Source organism: Pholis gunnellus, assembly GCF_910591455.1.
Source record: "Pholis gunnellus genome assembly, chromosome: 19".
NCBI classification, from domain to species: domain Eukaryota; kingdom Metazoa; phylum Chordata; class Actinopteri; order Perciformes; family Pholidae; genus Pholis; species Pholis gunnellus.
The window spans coordinates 8,484,402-8,512,108 of record NC_136546.1 but is presented as its reverse complement, the minus strand read 5'-3'; the positions used below and the strand labels follow the sequence as shown (position 1 = coordinate 8,512,108).

General features: G+C 41.0%; 2 protein-coding genes across 2 annotated transcripts; one reads left to right on the top strand and one right to left on the bottom strand.

The window, feature by feature from the left end:
- Nucleotides 1–417: 417 nt before the first annotated feature.
- actc1a (actin alpha cardiac muscle 1a) lies at nt 418–4,907 on the bottom strand. Its single transcript, XM_079180077.1, has 8 exons — nt 4,867–4,907; nt 3,059–3,212; nt 2,816–2,944; nt 2,525–2,720; nt 2,262–2,423; nt 1,262–1,453; nt 772–953; nt 418–682 (listed from the first exon to the last, which is right to left on the bottom strand). Exons 2-8 carry the CDS (start codon nt 3,185–3,187, stop codon nt 539–541), a joined length of 1,134 nt encoding a protein of 377 aa, XP_079036203.1. The 5' UTR covers nt 3,188–3,212; nt 4,867–4,907; the 3' UTR covers nt 418–538.
- A 4,560-nt stretch (nt 4,908–9,467) lies between these two features.
- Nucleotides 9,468–15,048, top strand: ak7a (adenylate kinase 7a; the record flags this gene model as incomplete). The annotated part of the gene is made up of 18 exons (XM_079180076.1): nt 9,468–9,551; nt 9,652–9,804; nt 10,395–10,509; nt 10,594–10,688; nt 10,767–10,877; nt 11,038–11,121; nt 11,243–11,331; nt 11,422–11,512; nt 11,728–11,805; nt 11,931–12,080; nt 12,295–12,423; nt 12,576–12,681; nt 12,964–13,092; nt 13,180–13,242; nt 13,381–13,578; nt 14,312–14,529; nt 14,660–14,818; nt 14,928–15,048. 18 exons carry the CDS (start codon nt 9,468–9,470, stop codon nt 14,964–14,966), a joined length of 2,091 nt encoding a protein of 696 aa, XP_079036202.1. The 3' UTR covers nt 14,967–15,048.
- Between the last annotated feature and the right edge of the window lie 12,659 nt (nt 15,049–27,707).

Here is a 27,707-nt window from a genome sequence, read left to right as displayed (position 1 = left end):
ATAAAGTAAGTTATTTACTTTTATCAAAAAAGGAAAATACTAAGTTTGTCATTCCTTTGTTGTTAGGTGGGAAACTAAAATGCCTTTTTTAATCTCACATAGTGAAAAAAGTATATAAATCAACACAGATTAATGTTTGATTTAATTAGGTTTTTCTGTGAATTTGTCTTCTAATTTCAAGGTTCATAGAGAATACAACGCTTTCTATAATTGTCCCTTGAATTATAAAATCTAAGCAGAAGTCACACATTATAAAAGACATTTAAGAATCATGTTCTGCAGACAAATCCATTTCTGAGTCAGAGTTAATATGATCAAATAAAATGATGAGTCAACAGACATCTTAAATGTTCATGGACCTGCTCGCTACCTGCATGTTCAAATTCCAACACTCCAGACTGTTACTGTTAAAAGCAACTATTTTTATTACAACAAAACATGTATATACAGCAAAAGGCAAAGTAGAAATACAAATATGGATGGAGAGCTGGTGCAGTTGGTGTGTGGGTTTTTTTTTCTTTTGGTGTGGGTTGGAGATTTAGAAGCACTTCCTGTGCACGATGGAGGGGCCAGCCTCATCGTATTCCTGCTTGCTGATCCACATCTGCTGGAAGGTGGACAGGGAGGCCAAGATGGAGCCGCCGATCCAGACGGAGTATTTCCTCTCAGGGGGAGCGATGATCTGCAAGGAGGAGCAGAGGCACAGGTTGGATACGATACGACTTCCTGTCAGCTGGATTTAACCAGTCAGTGCTGATCAATAAGGCTCACCTTGATCTTCATGGTGCTGGGGGCCAGGGCGGTGATCTCCTTCTGCATACGGTCAGCAATACCAGGGTACATGGTGGTTCCACCGGACAGCACATTGTTGGCGTACAGGTCCTTGCGGATATCAATGTCGCACTTCATGATGCTGTTGTATGCGGTCTCATGGATACCAGCAGACTCCATGCCTGGGCAGGTGAGAGGAGAAAGGAGAGTGTTCATAAGGCTGACAGGATATGAGCACCAATACGTAAATAATTACAGAAATATTCAAATGAATAATAATAACAATGATAATGAGAGTATTGTAAACATTAAGAGAAAGCTATAAAATAAACACTTTTACTTTTACCTTTTACTTAACTATGAAATGTTTATATAATACCTATAAAAACTAAATATGTGTAAAATAAAGTAGGCTACACATGAAATATAATCAGCCACAGTGACGGTGTTCACAGCGTGTTGGTGTTGGTGGGCAGCTGTCCTGACTCACCGATGAAGGAGGGCTGGAACAGGGTCTCGGGGCAGCGGAAACGCTCATTACCAATGGTGATGACCTGACCGTCGGGCAGCTCGTAGCTCTTCTCCAGAGAGGAGGAGGAGGCGGCGGTGGCCATCTCGTTCTCAAAGTCCAGAGCAACGTAACACAGCTTCTCCTTGATGTCACGCACGATCTCACGCTCAGCTGGAGGGAGGACAATAATCACAGTTTAGTCTGTTAACTTCACATTATCACGTTATTACTCAGTTTACTGCATGCGCTGACTATCACTGCAACATAATCTACAAACAGCTGTCTGTGTTCACTTCTGGAGCCAGGAGTTCAGTAAAATGGAAGTAGGCTGAACTTCGAGTTTCTCTCACAAATAAAAAGTATAATTCATGAGAAATAAAATGGGGCTTTGCATCACATATTCTTTCCAATTCATCCCATTCTGACACTTCGTCAGACCCCTTGGCATCACCGTCTAACGCACTGGGTAGCCTCGTGCACGATAGCAGCAAACACGTGGTGAACGTCGTGATCTCAAACAAAAACACTTGCTTAGATTTAGGCAACATAACCACTTAGTTATGCAAAAGTAAGTCATCCCCGCAGCACTCTATTGCAATGAGAACACTCTAAATGAGCCAACTATGAAGTCGCGACTGAAAACACTATGAAAAGCAAATATTTACATCTGTCCACGCTAAAATCTTTCCTCTGAGGTTGCCTTGACTATGATACATCTGCCCAATATAGTTTGATTTTGTATAAGCTTATTCAAATCAATGCCATTCATTGCGTTTATGAGTTAGGTTTTTATTCTGATCAGAGCTTAAGTATCATAACCTCTTAATTAGATTTGGGTAGGCATATCTTATTTATCAATTTAATTGGAAAGTAACTAAGTACATTTACTCATTACAGTAATAACCTAATAAATGAACTTTATTTTTTTCTTATAGGTTATAATTTGTTGGTGTCCCGTTAGTTGTTGGGTCCTTCTCACCAGTGGTGACGAAGGAGTAGCCACGTTCAGTCAGGATCTTCATCAGGTAGTCCGTCAGGTCGCGACCGGCCAGATCCAGACGCATGATGGCGTGGGGCAGAGCATAACCCTCATAGATGGGCACGTTGTGGGTCACACCGTCACCAGAGTCCAGCACGATACCTGTCCCCAAAAAGCAGCAGTTAGTCAGAAGAAAGCACATAAAGAGTGTGTGTTTTAAAATCGGCCAGTCAAAGAGTTAAAGTCCTCGGTTCGAGACTCACCGGTGGTACGACCGGAGGCGTACAGGGACAGCACAGCCTGAATAGCCACGTACATGGCGGGGACGTTGAAGGTCTCAAACATGATCTGGGTCATCTTCTCCCTGTTGGCCTTGGGGTTGAGGGGGGCTTCAGTCAGCAGGGTGGGATGCTCCTCTGGGGCCACACGGAGCTCGTTGTAGAACGTGTGGTGCCAGATCTGTGAAACAGGAACAGGGAGGAATATGTCAGGGACAGAAGTGACTCTAAACAGAAATACAAGGAAACATATTAGGTATTGCGGTTTTCCTTCACCTTCTCCATGTCGTCCCAGTTGGTGATGATGCCGTGCTCGATGGGGTACTTCAGAGTCAGGATACCTCGCTTGCTCTGGGCCTCGTCTCCCACATAGCTGTCCTTCTGACCCATACCCACCATCACACCCTGAGAACGCAATGCAAACATAACTCAGAAAACATAGACACTCACAGTCAGCCAGCAACAAAGCTTTAGAAACGTTTATCTTTCAGAAACTTGTGGCCCCTTCAGTGTTCCTACCTGGTGACGGGGGCGTCCAACAATGGAAGGGAAGACAGCACGGGGAGCGTCATCACCGGCGAACCCAGCCTTGACCAGGCCAGAGCCGTTGTCGCACACCAGGGCGGTGGTCTCGTCGTCGTCACACATGTTTGGTCTTTTCTGGGTCGGCCTTCTGTGGATGGAAACACAGGCTAAACTTTAGTTTGCAATATTGTCTGGATCAAGGTTTTTATCAAACTCTCAGTAAATCAAGGTGATTCATCGAGGAAACAATACCATTATCATGTTTAAATGTGTACTATTTCCATTTAAAGTGTGAAAAAAAAGAAAACCTGCAAGTCTGAGAAACAATGCAGCACTATGTTGAGTATGAAGACACGTCTGAGTGCTCTAATCTCCTCTCTGAGTCTCACAGCTGCCGGAATAGCCAAAACTGGACGTGGCCTGTCCCCCCCCCCATGCACACTCTTGGGTCTATTTTCAGCCTCGGGACCCTTGTCACCCTCCTCTGCCCCGACAACCCGTCCTCTGTATCTCATCGTTAAGCCGGGCCCAGTTAACAGCTGAGGAGTTGTGTCTTTTGACAAGAGGCAGGAGGAGGCCAGCGTCTCAGCTGTCGCCACATAGTGGACTCCTCTGTTTGGAGCTGCACCATGTGCCCTGATCCCTCCAAGATCCCTGGACGCAGCCCACATCCCCACTGCATCCTGCATCTTCCCTCCTCATACAGGCTTCCCTCATCCAAATCAACATTTGCATGTTCAATTTAAATGGCTTTTTTTTGCATTCTTGGTAAAGATTTCATAGAAATCAGCCTCTGTACTGCAAATGATGCTTATGAAGCAGTAAAAATGTACTTTGACAAAACTCTAAATGAGCCAATTATGAAGTTACAACTGAAAATATGTGGAAAATTAAGAATGAACTGCCTCAGTCCACTCTTAAATTCCTCTTCTAACGTGGCTCTGATACGTCGGGCCAATATTGTCGAATGCTTGATAAACTTTTACAAATCAAGGCCATTCATTGCAGATATGAGTTTGGTTCTTTTTCCACCAGAGCTTAAGAACAACAATCTCTGAATCAACATCAATTCAACATGTTCAACTATACTTGCAGCTAAACATTGTCTTGTCATTCCAAGGTAGTACAACTTCTTTTTTTGTTAAAAATATAGAATAAATAAGTGTTAACCTTGTGCAACATTATTTAGATGGCAATTGGTATTCTGGAGTTTTTACATAGTGTACCACTCTGCAGAATGACTTGACTACCTTTTCCATTAATAATAAACATTTTTTTTTATTTTTTGAAATGTCCTGGACAGGATAAGCAGACTAGACTTTGATTGTTGTGGGTTTGAGTGGAGTGTTATAAATGTTAACCTGCTTTGTAAATATTCACTGTAATTCAATGAGTTGTTTGGTTCTTTTTGGTATTAAAATCAAAGAAATGTAACATTATCTATTTAATCTAAAAGTATTTCAATATTGATGGAAGTTAACAAGTTCTCTCTGGTTGTATCTACGTTGAGTCAGAGCTGCCTCTTCACATTAAGCATCCTATCACTGCCTCAGAGTCTTTCCTGGTCTGCAGAGTGCAGGTCACTGTAAATCTGGACTTTTCCATAGTTCTCTGAACTGTTCAATTTTAGTTTCTCTCTTTCTTTCAAATTCTCCCCCCTCTCTTATGCTCAACCTTCATCCTTAGATCACAGAAACAACTTGAAACTGTAAAAAAAACAAAAAAAATTCCTCCATCCTCCCTGATTCCTGCGGTCCAAAAAAAACAAACAATAAATGCAAGAAGACTGAAAAGGGACTCACCAAGTTATAACCACAAGACTGGAGTTTCCACTGGGACAAAGGGCCGAGGGGCGCGAAGTGGTCCTTAAATACGTCCCAGCGTCCTGAGACTGGGGGGCCAGTGGGCGGGCTCAGGAGTTCACACAAGCCCAAATTAAGTGCTGCTGAGCAAAATGGTTCAGTAAAGTGGATACTGTGTAACAGACGCCATCAAACTGGGGAGATGTTGCCTTGGAGATGAATGGCCAAGGACAGGAGTAGTGAGAAGTTTAAAGATGACTTTTGCCTGGATGGATGAAAACAACACACCCACTTGAGACAAAAATACATGGTTTGTACATTAGTAAGCTGTATCTTAGTTGTAGTTTAGGTGTCAAATTATTTGTGTTGATTCTTTCAGAAGCAAGTAATGCCCTTTAAATTAAATGTGGCAGAGAGACAAACCCCTCAAACATGCAATATCGTCAGCTAGATCAGTTCAGATTGTTTCCTCATACTTGGCAGCATCTTTCTCCCACTCATGCTTTGTGGAGCTGCCCTTCAGGTCCCTAAGGAAGTGTTAATATGACTAAGCTCAAGCAGGGTACTGGGGATGTTGGAGGTTGGAGGGTGCGACAGCAATCTGGTTAAGGAGCCGTCTAAGGGGAACCATGCCTGTGACAGTTTGCCAGTGTTGTTGCATGTGTGTGGAAGGAAGGAGTGGGGGGGGGGGCAAAAACATGCCAGACAGCTGAGAGGCAATATTGTAAGAGGGGGGCGGGGGTCGGGCTGAGGCCAGGGCCCAGGACTCCAGTAGACGACAGATCTCTGGGACGGCCTGTGCGCCGAGCGGTGATTCTGTGCTCTGATTGGCTCCAGTGTCTCCTTTTAGGGAAATGGAGTGTAACAGTTGCCAGTGGCTGCATGTTGCCACAGACTTCGGCCGGAGCTCAGGCTCCTTATTCGTCACCTCGCACTGCCCTCAGCATGCTTACGTCCCCATGCTGGAGCCCTATCGGGCCACTGTGAGTGCAATAAGAATGTAAATACCCCCCACGAACATCAACATGTTGAAATATTCCATTTGTAGCCGTGTGCTGTAATGTACCTCAGAGGGAAACGCTACTAACCTACTTGTCTATTTTCTATTTCAAGCATTTACATAACCGAGAGCTACTTTCACATTGTGTTTCTTTGCCAACTGATAACTGTTCGGGTGAATTTCCTGATGAATCATCACAGTCTGTTTTGTGTCTTGTGAAGGTTCTTATAAGGGTTCAAGGAAAAATCAACCGACACAATAATCTACAAAAGTAGAGTTAAAGCGACCTCATACATCTATCAAACCAAGGAAATAAAAGCATATGATGATCCTGTTGTTGAAGTTGGACACATGGATTAGATGTTGTTCTTCTGGCCGCAGCGAAGCTTCTATATACTTTTTTTTACAGCAGCAGTAGAGATAGTGAGTGAATGCAGTCCTACAAGATTATTTTGCCCTCTGATCATTTGAAACAGTTTGTGGTGGAAGAAGCATTGCTTGAGTAAAAGTAGCTGTACCGAACCATAAAAACACATTTAAAACTTGCTCCAAAACAACAGTGAATCTGGGGTAGGCTTTCACCTGCTGGTGGGCATCCAACCCATTTTCATTTCCAACTCGTCACATACGAACGTGCGGCCGGACCCCTGGGCGTCACTTTCTAACGCACTGGTAGCTCAGGGTTAAAATATGAAGCTCCTCCACGGTCGGGGTCAAATAAGTCCATTCCAATTTTTGGTTTCACACGGGACATGAACAGTGGTCTCCAGGTGAAAGTCCTTAGTTCAGGGAATGAACCCAGGGAAGGGCACCCCAACCCATATTGAGCTGGGGAGATGGGTTCAACTTTGAAAATTGTGTTTACAAACCGCAGCCAACAAATCCAAAAAATGTATGAAGAAAAAAAAGAAAACTACAAACAGAAAGACACAAGCTTAGTGTGTTAGTGCTTGATAGAATGATTCTTGATTGAATTGATTGATTGATTTCATATTTACATAAACTGCACACATGTAAAATTAGACTTATTACTGGAATACGTGCTTCAATAAGTGTTTGTTTGGAACAGACTCTCTTGTTCAGTAAAGGGAACAAATGCTTCACATTGTTGAGCAAAATGTAGGAGTCAGAGACATCCCGTTGGATGAAACCGGTGCTGTGTTTTGTCAACAGCTCCCTTCAAGTTAGGGAAGCACTTTTTGGCAGAGTCCTATCTTTATCACCAGGTCTTTATCAGGATAAAGCAGATTGGTCCTAAATGGGTCATGGTTTTGAGGGACATTCGTCCTTATACGGGCATGTAAGAAGCACAGAGTTTGTCTGATATGACAGCTGCCCCCTCTGCACTGGACCCCCCTACCTCTTCCAACACACACACACACACACACACACACACACACACACAGACACACACACCTCAGCAGCTGTTAGCAACAACTGCTTTTTTAATAGTAAAGTCCTGCTTCGACAGTTGTTTTTTCACATTGAGGATGGACTGTTACATGTTACAATGGCTAAAGAAAATGAGCACAGGAAAACTAAGCTGGTGCATTTTGTTTCATATTTTCTGCAAAGATGGCACATTTGTGCAATAAATGTGAGAAATTATAATGGCTTTTTGGTATTTGAATGAAAAAAAAACTAATTTGACCACCAGGTCAGGATTGTAACATTTGCTAAAATCAAGCTGATACTTCAGTTAAGTTACAGTACTAATTTCAAGATTATAAAAAAATGAATAGATGTTACTTAAATAACAATAAAACTACTAATACTAGTAGTCTGATTACCATGTTTTGCACACTCCCATAGCACTGGAGGATTACAATTAACTCTGTCACTGCAGGGGAATTCGTTTCAGTAAACAGCCATTGACAGTCAACATGTAGTCATCCAAATGTGCCACATGCCTGCTGTTAACAGCTGCTGGCTCGGCATCGTTTGACGAACTGCCTGCTGGTTGACATGATAATCACAACAATCACATTAGCGAGAACAAACTGGCTTCTTAAAGACCAATAATAATGCAGATTTCTTAAAAGTCTTAAAATCAGATATCGGATGATACATTCATTTAAAAGCTGGCTGTTGTTTTTCACTTGTTTCTAGACATAACATGTGAAGTGGCGGGTGAGTGTATGTGTCGATGCAATATATCTATTGGGCAATAACAACGGACAATTTATTGGTCGTGCTCCGATTCTCTCAGAACAAAATGGAATATCGTAAAATAAGTTGTGCTTCATTTTAATACATTTTTTTTAGATTCCTGTTCATTCCGTGAATGAAATTTCTAAACTTCCCTCATTTGAAATACACGTCTCAGCACAGCATGACATGATAATTCAGGAATTACAGGACTTCCAATCCTAATTTAAATTTAGAGGTTCACTATACATGGCAAGAAACCATGAAGCAGTTCCCTTCAGAACCGCTGTGCTTTAAATATATATATATCAGGGTGTGTTTTACTAAGTGCTGAGACCTGGAGAGCAGACACCATCAAGCACTGCCAGCAGTTTCTCAGATAATGTCAGCTCTATAAATATATGGGGTGCTTTGAAAGTTACCATGTTAGCGTGTCATTGTCCTGCGCCATGACGGGATAAATAAGCCCACGTATATGTGTGCTTGAGGGGGCAGGAGTTATGGGGAGCTGCATGGGGGGTGATAAATAGGAGAATTAGAGGAATACATAGTGACACCAGTGTGGAATGTAACTAAGTACATTTACTCAAGAACCAAGTACAATTTAGAGGTACTTTATTGAGTATTTTCATGCAATTTTAGACTTCTACATTTCATTAGATTGCTTTAATTTAGTTACTTTGCAGATTTAGATTATCCAACCAATAAATAGATTGGGATGTATTGTTAAAGGTTAAGCTCCCTGGCAGTATATAAAGTAATTTAAAGTAGCTCCACCTTTGCCATGAGCTGCAACATTTTTGAATGAAGACGTTTTACTTGTGAAAGTGATGCTGTGGTACTGATACTTTTACTGAAGTAAAAGATAAGAATATGTACTTGTCCATCACTGTGTGACACCATGTAAAAAGTGGTACAATAAGACTAATAACACATATCTAATGTTTTAAGTTTCCTATATCATAGGCTACAACTTCTCTTTGAAAACTGCAACAGGACGTTACATTATATTAATGCAACAACAGCATGATGGGACAGAAATATGCCATGGTGCATGAATGGAGAACTAAAATGTTACATATGTGCACAAATGAACGTCTATGATCAATATGTACAGTAAGTCATATTCCAGTATGTTTAGACTCAATATGTTTGAATTTGAATACTTTAAGCAACAAAATAATAAATGAAGGGTTTAACATTTCACCTAGGGTGGCAGTACGTGAAGTCACGTGACGTCTCAACATTACGCATTCTCAGCGTTGCATTTCATTGGCTGACCCGTGGCAACCGAAGTGAGTCCATAGTAACGGACCCCGGAAGCAACAGTAATAACTAGCTATACTACTTCGTCAGTAAAAACTTTAACTCAATTCCTTTAAGTCATAAAGTTAATCGTTACTACAAAAAAAGCTTAGGGCATATGTAACCGCAAATCCTCGCCTTTTAAAAAATGGGGGACAAAAAGAAACAAACTCGTCCCAAACGTATTTTTATCAACGACGTCGACAGATATTCCTCCAAACACATCGCTAAGGTAACGTTCGCTAAGCTACATACGTTGCTACCCGCTAACGTAACATAAGATGGGGTGTCGTCCACAAGTGTTACAGTGTTCATTCTGAGCGTCTCAACAGTTTCTATCGACATCGCGCGTGGCCGGGGAGGAGGAAGAAGAAGAAGAAGAAGAAGCCGCCTCCCCTCGAGGGGAACCTGCTTTTCAGATAGTGGGAACTGTGTCTCCTTCCACCAGAGATGGCAAAGACAACTTTCTGCTCGAACAGTATACGGTGAGTCAGGAGTTAAATGACGAGTAACGTTGTCATTCTTCAGTTCGTCTGCGCACATTTGATGCATATTGTTTCTGGGCTTTTCTTTCAAATGCAACAGGTAAAGAAAGTAACAAAGTACATCTACTCAAGCATTAACGTTATACTTATAGGCTACATACGATTTTGAGGTACTTGCACATTACATGACACAGATTTCTTTTTACAAATCATAGCCTACAATATGATTCATTGCTATAGATTGAGCTACCCCATAGGTAAAATTGGCTCCTCATATACACTAAGGAAAAGCTGCTTTTAAAATGCATCATTAATAATCATATACGATTCTGTTATTGAGTCATTCTGCATAGAGAGTACTTTTATGTTTTAACAGCCCCGTTTGAAACGATTTAGGTTTTAACGTATTAATGCTAAGTATGTTTTTCTGATAATACTTTGAATGCAGGGGCTTTTACTTAATTGAGTATTTTATATTGCTTTTACTTGCCATAACAAGTAACTATAATAACTATATGTACATTATGACTATTTCTGGACAATGCAAATTACAGACTATGTGTAATTGGATATCTGATCTCTTTTGGTAGTCACCAACTCGAGACGAGCTTCTCGAGCGCCTGCTGGAGTGTGACGTGGTGGTGTACAACATCTCAGAAAGTGCTACAGAACAGCAGATTGAAGAAGCAACATGGGCAATCACCGGTAAGGGAGTAAGTATAGGCTTATTATGCAGAGGACTGGCTTCGCTGTTTCCTTTGTCATGCTGTTTCCTGTCTTTTACAACAGCCCTCATTGCCGAGATGGAGAACTTCAAGTCTCCAAAAATGTTCATCTTAGTCTCAAGTGTGATGACCTGGGCCATGACCAAGCCACAGAATCTGGTGAGCCTGTAGGAAAAGCTTGGCCAACATGTCCTGTGAATAAAACACGACCATTTATGTTATAACGTGTCTCTTCAGGAAGAAACAGATGTTCCGCTATCAGAGGCAAAGTTCAGAAGAAGAAGGCCACATCACAATTTCAGAAAACACAATAATGTGGAGAATCTTGTGCTGGAACTGCGTAGAGGTGTATGTACACGTTAGGGATGAAAAGTTCAACATACTCGACAAATATGCCAGCAGCATGGTAGCATTTTACTCCATGAAATGTATTAAGTAAGGCCTTTAACATGAAAATGTTGTATGCATGTAAACGTCACAGATTCTGTGTTATTTTCCAATCTTACAGAAAAAGTTCAAGCTTTCTGGATATGTTGTAGCTTGTGGTCTTCAGTACGGAAAAGGAGAGAACCTCTTTCACTACTTTTTCAAGGTAGATATTAATGTGTACTGTAATGACTCAGTATATTGTATGGTTGTGTATATATATATACACACTAATACCTTCATTTGCAATATCATCTTCTGTAAAAATGTTTTTGTGTTTTGAGCAGGTGTCTTGGTTGATGCAGCTTCCAAAAGTTCCTCTCTTTGGACAGGGCACGAATCACATCCCCATGATTCACGTGAATGATCTTGGAGGGTGATTTAGATTTCTGTACTCCTACATATAAACTGTTTATTTTTTATTTTTTGATAATTACTGAAGGGCTGGATGGTCTTTCTTTTTTAGAGTGATCCAAAACATCGTTGAACTCAAGCCAAAGTCAAAGTACATTCTTGCTGTCGATGACTCCAAGAACACTTTGGAGGATATTGTAACGGTAACTTTATTGAAAACATGAATGCAGCAGTACATTGAAGACAATGAAGAGGTTGTAAAACACTACAGTAGGTCGACCTGGTCACCCAATATTGATTAGAATCCTGCTGGGGACTCTATTGTGAGCGTTCTACTGTGAACAAAAGGAAAATGACAAAAAGAAAGTTCCAAAAATGCTTCAAAAGTAATCCTATTCTCTGACTCTTAACCCTTCAGATGATAAGCGACACACTTGGGTCCGGAAAAATTAACAAAGTACCCGAGCAGGATGCCATCGCCATGAAGGCTTTTAAGGTACAGTGTGAAATGTTTATTCTTATTTTAAATAAATAAGAATCTAGTCTGGATTATCTCTTAATGTGCATATTCAAGTCTTTCAGCATTTGTGAATTTATTTTCATACCCTTGACTTATTTCAGCCAGATGAATTGGATTACCTCTATATCGACCTCCGCCTGGATGGTTTCATTATAAAAGACTCCTTCAGTCTCCGCTGGACGTCTAAAGCTGGGATGGTTGAAAACATGAGGAGCATTGTTGAGGAGTACAAAGACACCAGGCAGCTTCTGGTGAGTGTTATGTACAGATAGCAGGAAAGATTTAAACATATTTAAATCATTTCTGTTACTCAGATCTACAGTGTGCCCAGATTCAATATGTTAGTCCACAAGTAACCCACAACATTACAAACACATTGATGGGGTATTTGGGGCGTAAAAGCTATTTTGATACCAGATAAAAGCTGCCATGATTTCCCTTTTTCCCCCCGTTTATTTTTCACAGCCAATCAGAATCTTCCTGGTTGGACCTCCAGCTGTGGGTAAAACCACCATTGCAGAGAAGCTCTGCAGTCATTATCAAATAAACCACATCAAGGTCAAAGAGGTCATTGAGGAAAAGATCACACAGCTGGTCAGTGGAATAAAAGCATTTGCCTCCCAGACAGATTACATTGCTGTGAAGTAACTAAAGGAAATATACTGCCCTCTTGTGGAAGGCCTTCTTTGCAATTTCAGACTCAATACTCATTGTTCATTTTTCGTGTTTCTTGTTCTATGCTGCAGAAGGAGATAGTGAATGAAGCCGACCCTGAAATTGACAGTGAAGAGGTAGCGACTGCTGCACAGAAACAACTGGAACAATTTAACAATAGCATGGAAATGAATGCAGGTTAGTTAGAGAACCACAGCCCAAAATAAGAGCGGCATGGTTTGTTGGTATTAAAAGTTGTGGTTTGGATGTTTGACTGCAGCAGCTTTTGGATTAATTCAAACTTGTACGCTGAAACTGTTGATCACAATGTTATAAGATATTAAAAGTGAGAAAGAAACAGGTGTGACGCCGAGGGTTGTGCTCATTTTGCTGAGACCTTTGATTGTTGGTGGGTTGTTGTTGCATAGAGAGTCTTTTAGTTCCTCACTTTAGGTTCTAACAACTGTGTTGGTCCCTTAGGTCGACTGGATGACCATCTAGTTGTTGACATTATGAGAGAAAAGCTGAATTCAAAGCCATGCAGGAACCAAGGATTTGTTCTCGATGGCTTCCCTAAGTCTTATGAGCAGGCAACGCTGATTTTCTCTGGTATGTTTGATCCATTCATTTAATTACGATGTAATGTTTATATATATGTTAAAAGACTAATGTAGATGTGGTGTTTTTATTATGCAGATGAAACAGAGAACCGGAATGTGAACCCCAAAAAACCCGTGTGCAACGAGAAGATCACTCCAGGTTGTTGATGTACTTGTTACTTTAATTAACCACAAATCAAAACCCCTTCAGTTCTTGCAGAATAGCAGGCAATCCCCCCCAAACTCTCTTCTCTAATATTACAAAGCATTCTTATTCTACTTGTTTCATGTTTTGCAGAGCATATTTTTGTCCTCAACGCGACAGATGATTTCCTGACAGAGAGAGCTCAGAGACTTCCACAGAGTGTTGCAGAGAAAATGCGCTACACTCAGGAGGAATTTGTCCCTCGCCTGACGAGATACAGACAACTCAGTGCCGCGGAGCAAACCGTGCTGGACTACTTTGATGAGCTTGAGATTCTCCTGGAACCTATTGGTACTCTCCTCAAAAGACAACGTAGTTCATACTAGACCATCAAGAGAATATTTACCTATATTACCTTATATTTACCTGAGATGTAGAAAATTAAATCATAGAAAATGTGAGTCTGAGTTCTGTCTGTGTTTAACAGCGCTTTGTGTCACGTTTTATACGTGGCAACTGAAAAAAGTGACCATGTCTAAGATTTAGGTTTTTGTATTTTAGTCATAGAGTTCCTTGAAATCAAATGAATCAAACTTCCTGTAACAGTTGCTTCATATTTCAAAGACCATGTTGCTTCTTAGTTTAAAAAAAAAAAGAAATAGTTCAACCTTTTAGGGAAATATTTATTTGCTTTGTTGTAGAGAAGATTTTGTTTTGTTGCCAGGCAGGCTAGCTGTTTCCCCCTGCTTCCATTCTTTATGCTTAGCTAAGCTAACCAGCTGCTGGCTCCACCATACTGACGTGCGAGTCATATCGATCTTCTCATCTAACTCTTGTTAAGAAACCAAGTAAACAAACTGTTGATCGACATGCTGGATGTCATGTTTCCTTTAGTTCCCCCCCACTTCTTCCAGCATCTGACACATTAAGAAAGACAGCAATCTTCCTATTTCGTGCCATGAATCGATCTCATTGTGTAACCTCGTGGCAAGCGACTTAATGTTCTGCGGAGAGGCTTGTAGAGGTCGCCAACTCACTTCCCAATGGTTCTGTTTCTTATCAGTAAGTGTGTCTCTCTCTCCAGAGGTCACCACAGGGGATTCAGAGTACACAGATGTGATGAAGAAGATCACAGAGATAGTGGGGATTCCCAAAAACTGCGGCCTGAGTCCAGCGGAGCAGGAGGTGGAGGACAGAAGGAAAGAGGAAGAGAGGAAGCAGAAACTGTCTGCAGACGCTGCTGAGAAGAAACGTAGGAATGAAGCTACACTGGCTGGGATGGCTGCTCAGTATGAGGAGTGGGTAAGTGTTGTGTAGTGCATTCATAGACGGTGGAGATTGATTACCATGCCACATCGGGTTTATGTACTTCGCTGGAACACAATGACTTGTAAATACTATCGGCTAATTAAAATATTTCATCATTCAATAGCAGAGGGATTTGTCCGAGGTGGAGCGACAGGAGAACGAGCTGCTGGAAGCTCACTCTCTTCCTCTGAGGAACTATCTGATGAAGTACGTGATGCCCTCGCTCACTGAAGCCATGTTGGAGTGCTCCAAGAACAAACCAGAGGACCCCGTCGACTTTTTGGTATTTACACAGTAGAGGTTCTCACATTGAGCATATCGGGGCCTTCTGTTAAATACTGTGTGAGTGAATTGATGCAGCAGCTGATATGTCGCGTTTTGTTTTTTTGCAGGCTGAACATCTGCTAAGAAACAACCAACAACAACCATGAATCTAATGAGGAAATGAGCCCATACATGTTATTTCTTTGAGGCTTTGTTGTTCCTACAGTAATATAATGAAAGATGATTGTAACATTAAAAGAGTGCTGCATCAGTGTTAAAGGCTTATATTATTTATGAAGGAATTCCATTAGAAGGTTGTCCCTGTAGATGTGACTTTAACGCCACAGATTTGATTCATAAAACTTGTGCCTTTGTTGTCATTTATTAGTTTACCTGAAGCAAAGAGGGCAAACACTGAGCGGGCATAGATAATACTTTATTTAAGGTATTTGTTTTTTCTGCAATAAGTCCCTGGTCAATAATACTCAACTATTTAATACTCCTTGTTAGATAATTCACAAGCCATTAATAAGAGCAGCTGTTGGGTTGGTGTGTCATTAATTTGTCGTTATACATTCTGTATACATATTAATAAAGGGTTGTGTTTCCCATCCAGTCTGCAGATGTAAGGGGTTACATTGGGGTTGTTAATGAATGGGTTGTTGTCCAGATGTCCCGCAGCCCTTTTTAAAAGGTCAGAGGTCAAATGCTCCATTGGAGGGTCTACACCTTCATACACGTATTGATTGATTGATTGATTGGAAATCAGAGTTCAAGAAAGAATCTCAGCTAGCCGTCAAAGTGGAAAATAAAGTATTGGGTCCTGCACATTGAGAATATGAAAGCCAAACTATGAATGACTTCATCCAGAGAAACGTGTGTGCATAACACTCATTAGTGCAAAACAAAATACGAATAATCGTCGAATAAAAGAAAAAAACCTTAATTTAAACTGTGTTTTAACATAGTACACAAACACATAGAGAGTAATACAATACTTCACAGGTATATTGTGATATGGTATAAGTATACACATTCATAACACATTAAGAACTACATGAAAAAATACTAATGTGTCTCTGGGCGCAGTGTTTGTTAGGAAGGTTTACATTTCAGCCAGGTTTCCACTCGTTTCAGATCGGTCCTTTTACAGCCTCCATCTGGTCTATGACTCAACTCCCACTCTGATGAAGAGTCAGAGCTTACTGGAAGAAGCGTGCGGACCGGTTATAATCCAGCAAAGATGTAACACAACAATCTTCTGCTGAAGCTGAGACAGTAGAGACAGATTACAAACTAATTAATAAAAAAGGCATGAGATAAAAATCAACGTCATTCCAATATTTCATTGCTGAAAGAAAACGTGGTTACTCGAAATTTATCACTAAAAAGAAATGTAATAATTCTTCCTTTGCTCATAAAAAAGTCAGAATGAAAACAAAACGTATGCCTACAATACATACTGTTAGGAAAATTATCAAAATATGTTTCTTTCATATGTGAATCACATTCATTCAGGCTACAAGTCTGCTTTTTCAACACAAGGTGGTGCAGGAATTCTATCTTGAGACTCGACAGAGGCATTAAAGAGAGACAAGCGCCTGTATTCAAGTATTTAAATGTCTGTTTAAATGTTTCTGTTTCTCTCAATTCAACCTAAAGACAATGGAGCGATACGATGCATTGTCTTGCTTTGTTGAGCTTTTATACTTACATTAGTCTGGCTTTGGAAAAGGGCCTTTGTTCTGATATTGTTGTAAAATAAAATAAGAATGTTTTGCTCTACTTGTTGTGGAGGTCAATCTGTTGTCTGGATTTGCTTTGTAGTTTCTTTATGACTGAGAATCTGTGGAATCAAGCAGCTAATTAGAAGCTGTTTACCGGCTCGCTCATATGGAAACTAAATCATTGCAGAAGCACTTCCTGTCACACAGTCTCTTTATGTACAAAGTATGACCACAATAAAATGGCAAGAATAGCCTTTTATAGGTTGTTAAAGCTTTAAAAGCTAAACTATGTAATTGTTTCTGTAGCTGTGGGGGATTATATCCATACTTGAGGTTATTGTACAGTAACTTTTCCTAAATTTTACATACCGAAACACATCTCTACTGTATTTTTAAGTTCTAAAATGATAGTAGTATCCGGTACAGACATGAGGCTGATTAAATCTCTTCCACCTTATTTAACCAGTCCTACCTGTGCTGTGGTAAGAGTAAGAGAAAACACCTGTTCACCACTGCTCGTGAGAAACAGATTTTATTGATTCAGTAAATACGACTCAAATGCACGGCACTTGACAGGGAAGGTAAAAGCAATGTCCGCCGTGTCGCTGTTCAAAGCGGGAAGCAAGCAGGCCGTCCAAACAGGCAGGAGACTTGAAAAAGGGCAGTCAATGTGTCAAAACAAGCCAGGAACAAAGAGGACAAAGGGCTCTGGGAACAATCGCTCAAGGAAAATAGAAATGGGGAGCTGATGAGGGAATTTGGAGCAGGTGTGGAGGTCATGTGACGGTAAAAAGGAATGACAGCTTCTTAAATAAAAATGACTAGGGAGTAAAATACTGGCAAGAGACACTGTAATTTGCAACAGGGCAAAGGGTCGGCCCAATCAGCCAAAATAAAAGTGTTGTTCATGACACTGAGAGAGGCAGAGTGGTCTGACATGACAAATTAGGACCGACATCCCCGGCAGGGAGCAGGTCCAGCTCTGTCACTGACATTTCATTTCATATTTATGGGGAGAAACGACGAGATGTTCTGCCAAACACACACGGTTCCCATAATTCATGTCTTCAATATGTGTAGTTCAGCTTTTTACTGGACCCCAAAGTCAGCCAGCCCCTTCCTCGTTTCCAGTATTTCACTGCTGTAACTGGAGGATATTATTCTCCCTAATTAGAGTTGTTTTTACCACGATACACTTGAGCAAGTTAAGTTCCTTAGTAGCGTTATCCTCAAGCTGTAAACTCTCAAAAAAATAGTTTCGGAGAAATGCAGAGAATCCACTGTAAATAGCTGAGGCTGTATTTGCTCTCAGGTCCGTTTTGGAAAACATGAGTCATCATACCCAGATGGTCCAGCTGCCTCCTGTTGTACCGAGACATCTCACTGGCTCCAAAGCATGCTGGGAAGAGACATCTTAACTGGCTAAATACAGTGTACTACTCCTACTGTACTGTTACTATACATATTACAGATATTACTAGTACTCTGACTATCATTACTGTACCATTTCTCTCCACCGCTACTACTTTTACCTCACTGCAATTATAAAATCTATCACACTTTGATATCATTATTATTACGTATACTAATATGATAGTTAATAAAAAAACATTCAGTCTAAAACCCCTAAGTGGTCACAGCCACAGAGGTCGCTGTCTGTTCTACCATAATGGCCGGTCTCCAATGGAAAACGTTTCATTTAGGATGCCAGAAATAGTGTAATAATGAGAACTTTCACTTGAACAAGCGAGGAAGAAAGGTCTCATTCTGTGGTGCAGGGCGTCGGCTTAACCGGCTCAAATACAGAACGTTCATGGTGGATAGATACTCCTCTATCCTTGACCTTGTTTGACTGCCTGCTTTATTTAATTCATTTTTTGTTTTGAGCTATTTTACTTCTGATTGCTTGCTAATGTTATATCCTCATTATGTTTTTCTTGCGTAAACTCTGATGAAATGTGTTATTCTAACCTTGGTTTTGTGGGGGTATTATCAATAACAGTACTTAGCTCAAGTACTGTCATTGGTGGGGTGTATGCGTGTGTGTTTGTGTGCGTGTGTACCTGTGTATTCTCCATCCTCCACCTACAGCAGAGAGACAGAGACGAGTCATGTAAAAGAAAAGGGAACCTGTTTCTAAAATTACCCACGGTGTGTGTGTGTGTGTGTGTGTGTGTGTGTGTGTGTGTGTGTGTGTGTGTGTGTGTGTGTGTGTGCGTGTGTGTGTGTGTGTGTGTAGAGTCAAGGTGAGGACTGAGGTGGTCTCAGTTAGCCTTATTGTTTTATCTGCTATAGCTGCAGTCACAATAACCTCTTCCACCCTTGTAGTGGTCTCAAACACATGCACACACACACACACACACACACACACACACACACACACACACACAGCAAACATTGAAATAGCATATACCACCCCTGTGGTGGTCACTCTAACATCTGCTGGTGGTTGAAAATGCTAGAAGTGGACCACACACACACACACCTACACACACAGCATACCATAGACGTATGTTGACAGGGAAGTGTATTGAACCATCTCAGTGTTTCTCATTGACACACACACACACACAAACATGAATACCACGAGTAGTCCTGCTGCATATATTGTCTACACACTTCAGGAAAGAAATTAATAATTCGGACCCCATGTGTCGGCCTTATTGACCCACTGTACTGTACCTCACAGCAGAGCAGAGTGTCACATGTTCATGCACACACACACACACACACACACACACACACACACACACACACACACACACACACACACACACTCTTCTTACCAAGCTGTGTTTAACAGCAGTGTTTGCTTTTGTTGGATAATGAAACAGCCAGAAGAGAGACAGAGGGTGTGTGTGTGTGTGTGTGTGTGTGTGTGTGTGTGTGTGTCCTTGCATACAGACATGCTTCACCGTGCATGCAAACCAGTCACCCACAAGGGGTCCAAAAGGTCGGGCAACATGTTGTGTCTGTGTGTTGTTGCTGGTGAACATGTAGGTTTCACATGTTGTGCAGCATCATGTGTCTTTGAGTTCTTTAGCTGCTCAGAGAAAGAAACTTTAAGATGCAAAACAAAAGCTGGGAATGAACTTCATCAAAATCTGTTTACAGGTTTTGGGGAGAATTGCCTCAGGTGATGTCAGTTGAGGCGGCGTCGGTTGGTGCTGAAGACGACAAGTTTAAAAATGAAAAAAAGTTGGAGGTGTGGAGTTAGAAAGAGGTGATCTTACCAGACCTCTGTTGCTGATTCTCGTCTCGGTTGCAGACTAGTGGCTTGAGGCTACATTAGCTGCTACATGGATGATACACCAGAACCTCTGACTAAACGGTCAGTGGACGAGTTGCATCATGGGTAGTGTAGACGCCATGTTTTGACGGTAAGTAAGAAGGAAGAAAAAAGATAATATCCTTTGTTCTGCTGCATCAACTTTTATCTTCTTTTTAACTGTCCATCCTGAGTCGAAAAATGTTTTAGTGCAATGCTGAATCGGTGGAATTGTCTTTAAAGATTATATAAACAATCTACAAAGACTATTTTCGACTAACATGCACTGATTTTTTTCATCTTGACAGAAAAAAGGTAAAGATACCACAGTATTATGTATCTCCTCCAGCACCGTGGTGTTGAGCATCTTATAGTTTAGACCAAAATAAACCCAATACCATCATACTTTCATATAAAAAATTAACTTGGATCTTAAAAATCCAAGTTTTATTTTAGATTGTACTTTGCAGTAGCTAAAGTGGTGAGTCAGTGGCATCCTGCACATTTAGTTCAAATAATCTCTGCTCTCAAGTTTATGATCAGACTTATTAAGGACATGCAGCTAACACAGACCAGGTGATGTTCTGCAGTCCTGTGAGATGTATTTTCCTACTTCCAGCATGTGTGCTCCAGCTGTTCAATCTGGCAGCCACTTGCGGTTGTGTGTGCGTGAGTTTTGCACACAACATGTTTATGAATTTGTGGTTATTTACAGTTAAAAGTGCTGGGGATCTAACAGCTCTGACCCCCATTTACTTCACTCATTGTCAAATTAAACGCAATGCATCGATGCGGGTATCGTAAATGAATGACACTGTGGTGAGATGTTGACACTGTGGTGAGATGTTGTTTCCTTTTGCAAACCGGATGTTGCTGCAGAAAAATCTATTTTATCTGATAAAAAATATATATATATATTTAGTTTAGATGTTGCAAAAAAGGATAGCAAATGAATGTATCGCACACAGATCTGCACAAATGCCTGTTTCCAGCAAAGCTAGTTGGTATTGTGCACCTCTGACATGAAAGGTATGACACTTTATCACTTATTTACTACATCTTCTTGACTGCGTAATGAAACCTCTGGGGGGTGTGTGTGTGGGGGGGGGGTTCGTGTAATCCTTCTGGATCATCAGTTCCAGTAGAGGAAGTTTCAGCAGTTTCTACTCATAACTTCTCAGCAGGCGCCAGGGTAAACGGGCACTCTCGATCAATCACAGATTCCAAATGCTAATGGAACCCAGGTCTGCTGCGGCCTCGGAGTAGAGGTTCCTGCGAAGCAGTAAGAGGAATGTTTGGACAGCGAGAAGAAGCTGTTCGGATATACAAAGAGGAAAAATGTGATTTGTGATGCAACACAGAAAGAGTTACCAGGAAAAGTCGGAAAATCCATCATCGTGCAGAATGAAAGGGTCTTCTGGTTAGGAATACTTTGAGCCTGCTGACAAACGAACCGAACTCAAAGCATTTAGGCAGAGGTAATAAGAGGGATCTAACTCAATCTTGGATCTTGTTTTTCTGTGTTTACATCAGTGATTGAGTGAAGAATGTGCTGAGTAGGTGGGTGGTTACGCGTGCGTACATGTTTACGCGTGTCTCAGGCAATGACATTATAAACATCCCATAATTATCTCTGATTGCCCCGGGGACCCCCTGACTCCTGCAGCTGCTATCAAAACGTTAAAGGCCCAGTCACATCATTTATTGCTTCGCCGTAAATCTGCTCCCCATGGAAGGGATTATCTGTGCTGAAATGGATTTGTTTACATTAAAAGGACATTTTGTTTGTCACATTTCACTGTGTCTGTGTTTCACCTACTAGTACATTTACAGTGCAGTACATACTGTCCTGACACCAACACATAACAAGCAAACGCCACATCTGGATCCACTACACACTCTATGTGTATATATATACTCTATATGCTGTGCTGGGGAAGCTACTTTGAAACTATAGCTTTGCAAGGTATCCATTACTTCACACTGGAAGGAGCTGAACTACAGTAAAGTGACCCTCGAAGGAAATGTAGTATGGTTAACTAAAGCTACTTAGGAAAAGTAATTCAAACTGCTTTGGAAAAAGAAATGGTAAAATTGACAATGTACATGTGATACGAAATTAGAACAACATATAATACAAATAACTTTATTAAATAAAACTATAGACGGGAGGTCTCTTTCATTGCTTACATGTGCAAATGAAACCCAGACAAAAACAAGTCATTTCATGCACATGTGTGTCGTGTTTATGTTTAGTGAGTTGTAGTAAGGGCAGCATTAGAGCATGGAAGAAAACAGATGTATGGCAGGGTATGGAGCCTGGTATACGTAACACAGGGAAGAGGATATTTAAATTAGCAATGGCCAACATTCCTCCTCTGGCAGAGCTGCTGCACTGAATGAATGAGGCTCTGCTTCACTTGAGATAAAACAGAGAGCAGAGAGAAAGAGCAGAGCTAAGTGAGTTGAGCAGCTGCACTTCTGTTATTCTAAACACATGGAGGGAAATGAGGAGAGGATTTTATACTGCAGCTCCTCCCAGAAACACTGGATGAGGGTGAACCAAGGGTCTGACTGTGTGTCTGCACAGGGTCATGCGTTGGGTGCAGCTTTCAAAGAAACACACCATGTTTTATTATCACAAACCTTCAAAAGACAGTACATAGAACTAAAACCAATAAAGTCGTGGGTTTTAAAACCAAAACAATGAGCTGAAAGATGCTAGAATGCTCCATAGAGCCGGGTGATAAATATTGGTGGGTTTGTCACTAAAGCAGCACCTTACATTATATTAAATAACGTACAAAGTATTTCTTAATGCAGCCTGAAAGACACAAGTCCATTTTATTGGAAACTCATGGCTCACTCTTCTGCTGCTACATCAGCTGCATAAAGGTCTCTTGTTTTTTAAGCCACCGCCTCATTGAACTGATTATCTCGTCTTGAAAACACAATCTTGAAGAGAAAGATAATGAACCATCGGGAAAAGTTTTATTGCTAAAACGTGGAGTGTAATGGTGACATACAACTGTATCGTTTCTTTGACGCCTGATGTGTGGAAAATCTTCGCAAAACAAGCTTTTGACCGTTAAGTGATGAGCACCAGAGTTTGCAAAAGATTTATAGAGGATGGCGAAGCAGATGAGAGATGTCTTTTTTTCCCCCCAATCAAACTGTTTTTCAATGTTGAGAGACTGTCACGGCTCGTCCTCTCGGTTACCACAGCTGTCTGCCATGTGGGGCTTTGCGTGACTCGTACAGTTTCACCAAACAACAAAAGGCTACGAGAGGAAACCCACCAACCCACAACAAGACCACCGTCATATTGCTGCTCCACTGCAATGGCGATATTCAGGACCCGGAGGTTCTAGCTGTTACTTTTAAATTGATGTTTGGTAAAGATGAGGAGCAAAGACGAAGGGCGAATGTAGTTCATAAACAAGGCATCTCAGATTGCAAAAGAGGATTTCAGATGACACACTCAGAAAAAACTCTTTCATGGAAATGTTGATAACAGAACTGGACAGTTTTTCACATGCTTGTTTTAATATTTGTGGAAGATGACAAAATGAAAATAACAAAGTTAACTCTGTTTATTACAATTCTGTGTCTAGAATTGTAGTGATCTTTCTGTTGTTCATTGAACGGTCGGCCGTACGATTCCTCGGCAGGCTTCAATAACTGGGATGAAACATTTCATTGGAATTAGCCTCAATAAACTAAGCATTCAAAAGCTGAACCAGTTCACATGACAGTTTCTGGAGCCAATACAGGACACGCTGGATCAATGTGCCAGAAATAAAACGAGGGAAAACAAATCAGCCAATGTTCTCCTGACGGTGACTGCAGAATAATCTTCCTCATTGGACTGAAGCTACACTCCGAACTCCAACCACATGGTAATAATAATACAATACCTATTTTTTTCCCCTGCTGCCACGCAAAGCAAACAAACATAGAATACTTTAATTTGGTCTCTGTATGAAACGTTAGGTTACTTATTGAAATAACTTCAGAGCGCCTGGAGGAAGCGGTTTTGCAGGCGAGTCATTTTACCTCTAGTGGAGGAAAACAGCCTCAGAGAGCGGATTAGGAGCCGGACCGGTGCTCAAGGTAAACAGGTGTGTGATGTGAAAATTGCAAGTCTGTATTTTCACATCTATTATGTAGGAGGGCTTTCTTATGGTGTTTTTTTCTTTGACCAGATCTCCATCATGTTGATGCTATCTTTCCCTTTTTGAAAGTCTCTCTGAGGTTCTCGTCTCGGAATTTACCACTTTTCACTTGGTCTCATCTCAGTCTCAGACAAAGAAAAATGTGGATTTTATTCCAAGAACAGTCGAGAACCAGAATAGCAGGAGAAATCACTAAACCGCCTGTGCATTGTCTGATGTATTTGTTTACATCATTACTGTGATTGCTCATAGCAAACAAAGGAAAATTCCGAAGCATAAAATTGATTATTTGATCAATACATTTCTCATGGTACACTTATACAGTATGTATGGCAATGAAAGAGGCGAAACTTGTGAAGTACATCGGTGGGGCAAAAACAGGGTTGAGACTGTTTCTTCCTCATCTTGTCACTCTGCTGACGGTCTTGTGCACTGAGCGAGTCCTCACCCTCCTCTTTGCACTCACTGCCAATAGAAATACCGTCCCAGCTGGGTGACTTTAAAGGTTCAAACAATCCGCCCAAGACCCCTTTTTCAAGTCAATATTTTGAGAAATATTTGCCCAGACTTGTTCATTTCAGGAGGCACTGAGAGATTATCCTATATTCTGTCTTTTAGGTGTGAGGACTTTGAACTTATCCTTGCATGGCACAGCATGGCAATCACAATTTGTGCATTTCAATCACAGGCCCAAATACTCTATTTATTTTCAGAGTTACTTGCTGACTCACTACACACATTGCAGCAGGTGTGATTACCCCCCCCACACACACACACACACACACACACACACGTATAGAATAATGGTTACCTGAGCCAGAGGGCCAAGTGTGTTTTTACAGCTGTATACGTAATGAGGTCTTTGGGGGCCTGTCAAGTCAACTGTTAGCTAATGTCTCAAATTGAGTGTGTGTGTGTGTGTGTGTGTGTGTGTGTGTGTGTGTGTGTGTGTGTGTGTGTGTGTGTGTTGGTCCAGGTTAGGTAATGTCTCTCTGTGAGCCAACTCCCACTCCTGGCAGATTTAATGTCGTCATGACTGAGACTACACAACCTGATCTGCACATTTTGATCTCTTCTAAAAGATAAGAAGGGAACATCTGGAAAATGAATTGACCTGTGTTACAAAGTTGTAAGCAATCGCAAAGTTAAGCAGTCAGTGACTATGAAGAATAAACATGTCCATCAAAAGGCTTTGGTGAGGTCAAAATAGAATGTCAGGGTGTGAAAAGTTTATTTTTGTCTTTGGAAAATATTAAATCAAGGGTTAATTTTAAGTTTTCAATGGCACGACAGTGGACTGACTCTTCGCAGAGATAGCGCAGCTGTCATAACGAGACAAAGTTTGGCGTTGAATGTGAGAATGTATATATAAGGATGTAAATGTTTCATTCTGGCAAAAAATGTGTCAATGCTGCAGTTCTGCAAATGGCCACTTGAGGCGGGCTCCAAAAGCGAGTCAATGTTCATGAACCCCCAAGTTAAAATATCCAACTTTACAGCAGAATTAAACTTTACAACCAGGTACAAAAACGGTTTTGCTCTCTGTAGCTATTTTCTCATTCATGTTAACTGTACGGGGGGTGAATTTTGATGTAAGTCACCCTTTTTTTATTGTACTAATGCTTAAATTTAGGCATAATTAATTAAGGTCGTGGCCGCTTTAAGTTCAGGTGAGTGTCGTCTCAAGTCGCTAGCTGTCTGCTTTGCTTGGTCACCCGCTTCCACCTCAGCTCCACAAACGATCTTTCTCTTTGCCTATTTTTGGAATTGCCGTGAGTTAGGCTATTTCTAAGGTGGCGACGGCTGGAGGAACCCACTTTGAGCTTCGGTGTGACGTCACGGAGACTACGTCTACATTGTATACAGTTTATACATCATTCTCACAATGACAATGCTCCCCTTCTTAGTTTTGTGTGTTAACGTGCTAAGTTTTGCTAAATAGCACTAAACACAACATGAACATATACATCTAATTGTTGTTAAGACATTTCACTTAAAAAGTCAACCTCATGGTGATGTTAGAGGAAGAAAGACCAACAAAGTCAGTAGGATTCATCCTCTGGGGAACATGAATGAAATGTAATATTATTGTTTAAATTTTCGCACACTCATCACCTCAGGCATGACATCACATCACTGAGTCAGCAGAAAGCACTGGTCCTGTGCGGTGCGTCGGCCAGCGAACCATTACGCCAGCGCAGTACATCACAGCTACTCAATCCACCTCACAGCCAATCAGCTTTTAAGTGTGCATGTGGAAAGAGGGAGGGAGGTGTTACGTCCCGATCATTAATAACTCCCAGAAAAATAAATCCTGATGTTAGAGCTTTCAGCCTGTTGCTAAGCCCCTGGGGTCAGAAAATTACCCGTGCATGAAGCGGTGAAACATATTCCACCTGGGAGAGTCAAGCCTGGTTCCAGAAAGCACATCTGGCCTTTAGGTTTTCTGGCTCGGTCTGGTGTTTTTCACCACAGCTATAGCACCCCATGCCCACACTTCTCACACGTCTTACTTCACTTCCTTTGTCTCTCTTTCTCTCTGTTCAGTTTCAAAATGTTCATGTTTTAACTTTTTTCTCTTTGCTGTAGTTTAAAAGTATACTACCTTCAGGTTAATTCAACCTTTTCAAAACCCATGATGAAAACACTGCTGATTTTCTGAGTCACCAGAAAGACGCCACTACAGAGGTTTTCATCGTTTTCTTCCTCTAGGGTTAGAGTTGCTGAGCCACTATAACAATAATTAAACTCCTCCAAAAATCCCCCTCCAGCGACCTCTGGTCATTTTAAAGTTCTTAAATATACCTTGGAAGTAGGCATATGGTGTACACAGCAAACCAAAATGAACAAGTGATTCCTGCCAATGTAAACACTGGTTGGTTCCCAAGACCCCTTTTCCCATATTACTCAAGTGAACCTCAGTTTGATGGCGGGCTGACAATCTGAAACATGAATCACTGCATGTTGCTGAGCTGATAAAGTGCTGAGGCTGGAACAGGCAATTTGAAAAGATGAAATATTGATGGATGAAACCTCCACATAAAGGAATGAATTATCAAGAACAGGTGTAGTATTCAAAGAGTCAGGATTAGCCTAACTAAAGCTTCAATGTAATGCTCGAGGTTTGGAAAAGTTGTACAAATGTACGGTCATATTTTATCACCGCAGCTTAAGTCAATCATCGACTGACATTTATTTTACTGTTAAAGCTGCATTACATCATTTTTTGGCCACTTTTACCAGCTCTACAACAAGCTGAACAACCCACAGCCCCATCAAATGGCATCAAAAGTGTTTTACAGCCCTTTTTGCTTTTGACTCTCTAATTAATAATCACCTGCCAATCTCTGTTATCACCTGTTATCTTCCTTGGCTTAGGATTGGCTCAATCACACGTCTATTAACACAAGTGAAGCTGTTGCAGGTGCTAGGAATTAGTAATTAGTGTTTCTCACAGTCCAAGGCAGAAAGGGCTCTAAAAATACAGCAAATGCCTCGTTAGAAAATCTACTCTACACACAATGAAACATGTAATGAATACACCCAAAAAACCAGACACAAACACAAAAGATTGCTCCCAAATATTTCTACTTTATGACACTTCATCCAGTAGAGACTGAGAGACTTGATTTCACATCTTAAATACACATTTAACCCTGATTTTAGGTCAGAACATCCAAAGTCATTATGTTGCATTCTGTCTCTATCTGAACGCCGTTCATCGACCAGACAATGTTG

Coding starts and splice junctions, on each gene's coding strand:
- actc1a (XM_079180077.1), bottom strand. CDS start 3,187: ATGTGTGACGACGACGAGACCACCGCCCTGGTGTGCGACAACGGCTCT. Junction 2,424..2,524: donor CGCCTCCGGTCGTACCACCG/GTGAGTCTCGAA, acceptor TTTTGGGGACAG/GTATCGTGCTGGACTCTGGT. Junction 954..1,261: donor GTTCCAGCCCTCCTTCATCG/GTGAGTCAGGAC, acceptor TCACCTGCCCAG/GCATGGAGTCTGCTGGTATC.